A 4787-nucleotide genomic window follows, 5' to 3' on the forward strand; every position below is an offset into this window, starting at 1 on the left:
TTCACAATCAGTGCACACAACAACAAAACATATTCAAATACCATAAGCAGTTCACACAATCAGTAGAACAGAAATCAGAACTCTGTAACTTTATTAACATATATGTAACTCTGTAACTCTGTAATTTACAACCTAATTAACTACATTCAAATACATATATATAACCTAATTTACAACCTAATTAACTACATTCAGATACATATATATATAACCTAATTTACAACCTAAACTACATTCAGATCCATATGCATGTTCATATATTGTGTCCTATGATCATTTACATATAATAACTAACAGAATATACATAATATTCAGAATATACATATAATAGCTACCATATAATATTCAGATCATTTGCCCAGCAGCAAGCTATTTCCCAGAAAATCAAATAATTTGCATGTCAAGCACATACTGACACCAGTCTTCCTTTAATTCCATCAGATCTTCCTCAGAATATGATAGACTGGAATTGTCAAAGTACTGCAATATAAAAATTGAACATATTATATTAAGTTAGTATCAAATATATAGATAATTTATATATGAAAATCATATAATGCAAATACCGTACCGTTTCTGGGATAATAGTTTTATTCTTCTCAACAATCTCCTTCATGAATCTCAATACGTAGTACCCACAGTCGATGTTATTTGTTTGACGAGGGCACTTTATTGAGATCCATGTAATGTTATTAGACTTCTGCTTCGACACTTTAGCACCTCTTTGAGCTCGATAAACTTTTAAGGCACTATCGAATGAATAAATGTGATTATTAGAGCATGAATATTTATATATATATATATGTAAGAAATAAATGAATATTACTTACGTGTCGAGCATAGTCTTTATTTCGGGGTGATTGGTGTAATTGCCGTGCACGGGATCCAAATAGTATATAACTTCAGAGACCGCATTGATTGCAAATAGCACCCAATGTGCCCTACAACAACAAAAAATTGGTTAAGCAATTTTGTTTATAGACAACTAATAAATTAAATTCTCATCAATTAAAAAAGATAAAATTACGTACCCTGAATTATATGGTGCCAAGAACAATTTATCACTTTCTTTATTTCCTAAAAACATATCTACAATGTAGTTTTTTACATTCTCTGGATCGAGTTTCCACATCGACATCTTATGTGGAGACAAGAATGAGTATTTATTTGACAATTTCCTCGTGCACACGACCTTCTCGTACAAAAACCTTCAATGAAAATTTTAAACTAGATTGATTACCAATACATTTAATTAATTACCAATAAATGCAATTAAAAGTATTTTTTTACCTTATGTACAAGCTAATTACAGTAGCACTCAGCTCCTTATGTTCGAGAAGTTCGTACATGTGCTCCTTTTCGAGGTATTCAACATACTCATCTCCAAATATATCTTTATTCATGTGTACGATGGGCGAATCGTTGCTGCTGCCCATGTTCCTTTTTATTTGGATGTCAAGACACGCCCCGTATTTACCAAGGCGTGGCTGACTTTTATTAGGAGCAGCAGCAGCAGCAACCGATTTTCCCCGATCCAGATTTTTTGTTGCTGCAAGTTTGGCAGCTTTATTACCCTCCAGCCTTTGTAGTTTGGCAGCCCTATTAACCTCCAATTTTTGAGGTTTGCTGCCTTTTTTTGGCTGTAGGGGTGGTTTATTTATTTGGACCTACAAAAATGAGGTAAAATGTTAGTTTATTGAATCTGAAAAAATGACAAACCTTAGGCAATAAATGTGACAAACCTTTTCGGGAGATGTAACTGATTTGTCTCTGGGAATCTTTTTTTCGAGGGCAACAAGGTTTGTGGGCCATGCCACGTAACTACCAATAGCGTCGCTTAAGAACTGCATATCTTCATCGTTGTCCGGTATGGGCAACGATGCAGTTGGTTCGAAAGCAACAGTAGACGATACTTTGACATGGCCCGCGGGGATCGGAATACTCTGCAATACTTCTCCCGAAGTATTGTACAATATTCCTTTTCCCATCTTCCGTTGAGTAGGGGAGGACAAGTATAGGACACATGTAGTGACACCCTACATCAATAGTTAAAACATAAGTACAGTTAATATATAAGTTTGTTTAATACATAAGTAATTACATAAGCAAGTAAGTAGTAAGTAATTAATTACCTCGAGAATACTCTTCAAACCGACGTTGCAACTCCCGGTTTCACTCTCCATTTGTATTTCAGGTTGGAGCTGAACCGGAAGTTGCTTGTCTTTATTCGTATTCACCAAGAGTGCCACTTGCTCCGATAGGATTCTGAGCTTCTCTAATACTTCCTCGTTGGAAGGTTTTTGGCGCTTCTCTTGAGGAAAAAAGCTTTTGGGAGTTACGCCAAATCCTTTCCCCCTAACTCGACCGGAATACTCAGGGACATTAAACACTTTCCCAAGAATGTCCCTGCAAGTATCCTTGTTGCCCTCTTGAGTTTCAGAACTTTGTTCAATAATTTCCTAAAATACATGTAACATTAAAAAGATAAGTTCAATAGCATTTTTAAAATACAATATTAAAAAATATTAAAGTGATAATATTCTTACACAAAGTTCTACAACCTTTTTTGACATTTTCATTATCTACCACTCCTTCTCTGTTAACACGCGCTTCCTTCCATAAGATATGACGACCCAAGGGTTGATCAGCTTGGGTGTCTTTTCTCTATTCGTTAAAATCATAAACAAAATAATACAAATTAGTTACACACTATAGTTTATAATACAAATTACTTCATTATATAAAAGTGATGTTTAATTACTTACAATTTGTTGTTCAAGGCGTGCATATCCCATACGTGATTTCTTGTATGGGTGTTTTGGGTTGCTTGCCCGTTCGCGATTTGCCTTACTAATATTCTATATAAAAAAAAAATAGCAATTGTGTAAAAATTTAAAATACGCTACGAATATGAATAATAAAACACAAATGCTAATAAATTAATAACTTACGACAAACGCCGGGTCAGAACGTTTGGAAACAAATGCACTCCATTCATCCTTTGATATATAATGTTGATATATCTTTGGAGGTTCAGCATTTGTGTTTCCTTCTCTATCTTTTAGATAGAAATTTGAGAGATGGGATCTAAATCCACGATGGATTTTCCCAGCAACTCTCAAAACATATGACTTTCGTTCCTCATCAAGAACAAAAGTGGTCTGCAATGAAAACAATTATAAGTAATGTATTTTACAGAAAAAAAATTATAAATGACAAAAGAGTAGATCAAAATATTTACTTGAATGTCATTCCAGATGATATCTTTGGCATCCTTCAACGCCTTATCTCTCCAGTTGTCTATTGTTATTGGGACATTTTGACGAACAACAGCCCCAATGTAGCTTACAAACATGGAGCTGTTGGGGTCAACTGGCTGACCACTCTCGTTCCAGCCAACCTAATAAACTCATATAGTAAGTACATGCCCTAAACCCTAAAAAAAGATAAAAAAACACACAGCAAACAGAGTATATATAGTATACCTCAAATTTAATGCCATTACTCCTTGCTTTAATGACTTTCTGCATGATAGTTGCACCACGTTTGACTTCTTTTTCGTAAGTCTTAGAGGTGCCAACTTCTTCATTTTGAACTTCTAAATCTTTGTTTGTATCCATTTAACTACAACAAGTTCAACATGCACTTTAGTATAACATCAACAAGCTCAACATGGATCATGCATTATTATAAACAAACTCAACATGTATCAGTATATCTTAAAAAAGCTCAACATGCATTCTAATGATTACAAAAATTTAATAACATCAATACCTGAATAATGATGGTTCGAAGAAAGACGAAATGCAAAGAAAAGAGGGTTTGCAGAAAGTTCACAGAAATATGGTTCAAAGAAAAGAGGGAACGGTATTGAAGAAATACGTAATGAGGGTTACGTATTTCAATGAAAATATATTGTGTGAAATGGGAGAGATGATCTTGGATGGAAATAAGGTTCGAAATGAAGGAGATGATCGTGGAAATAAGGTTCGTAAAGGACGGGATGATAGGGTTTGCAAAAGAAGAGAAGAAATGAAGGTTGAGATGAAGGTTACGTAATGAAGAGGAAACTGAAGAGGTAACTGTTATATATACGTAACACTTTTACAGCGCTTTTTATAAGCCTTTTTACAGCGCTTTTTTTGTAAAGCGCTCTAAAAGGCTTCTTTAGTTAAATTCTTAAAAGGCTCTTTTACAGCGCTTTTGACAAATAAGCGCTGTAAAAGACCTCCGTGTGTTATTATGTTATTTGAATGCCTTTTACGCCTTTTACAGCGCTTTTGTCAAATAAGCGCTGTAAAAGACCTCCGTGTGTTATTATGTTATTTGAATGTTTTTTAAAGCCTTTTACAGCGCTTTTTACACATAAGCGCTCTAAAATGTCTCTTTATGTTAATTTTAAGAGGCTCTTTTACAGCGCTTTTTCCAAATAAGCGCTGTAAAAGACCTCCGTGTGTTATTATGTTATATTAATGTTTTTTAAAGCCTTTTACAGCGCTTCTTACACATAAGCGCTCTAAAATGTCTCTTTAGGTTAATTTTAGAAGGCTCTTTTACAGCGCTTTTTCCAAATAAGCGCTGTAAAAGACCTCCGTGTGTTATTATGTTATATTAATGTTTTTTAAAGCCTTTTACAGCGCTTTTCCACATAAGCGCTCTAAAATGTCTCTTTAGGTTAATTTTAGAAGGCTCTTTTACAGCGCTTTTTCCAAATAAGCGCTGTAAAAGACCTCCGTGTGTTATTATGTTATATTAATGTTTTTTAAAGCCTTTTACAGCGCTTTTCC

The 4787-nt window shown here is 34.3% G+C and overlaps 1 protein-coding gene across 1 annotated transcript in view; it reads right to left on the reverse strand.

Annotated features, from left to right (window-relative positions):
- LOC140919595 (uncharacterized) overlaps positions 1-1159 on the reverse strand; it is a 5009-nt gene extending 3850 nt beyond the window's left edge. The window contains exons 1-3 of the mRNA XM_073365961.1: positions 1032-1159; positions 831-941; positions 572-749 (exon numbers count right to left, since the gene is read on the reverse strand). Of these exons, the coding sequence (XP_073222062.1) occupies positions 572-749; positions 831-941; positions 1032-1138 (396 nt within the window). The 5' untranslated portion in view covers positions 1139-1159. The remainder of the gene's footprint in view (positions 1-571; positions 750-830; positions 942-1031) is intronic.
- Positions 1160-4787: the final 3628 nt, after the last annotated feature.

The sequence above is a fragment of the Cicer arietinum genome, chromosome 3 (assembly GCF_000331145.2).
Source record: "Cicer arietinum cultivar CDC Frontier isolate Library 1 chromosome 3, Cicar.CDCFrontier_v2.0, whole genome shotgun sequence".
Lineage (NCBI taxonomy): Eukaryota > Viridiplantae > Streptophyta > Magnoliopsida > Fabales > Fabaceae > Cicer > Cicer arietinum.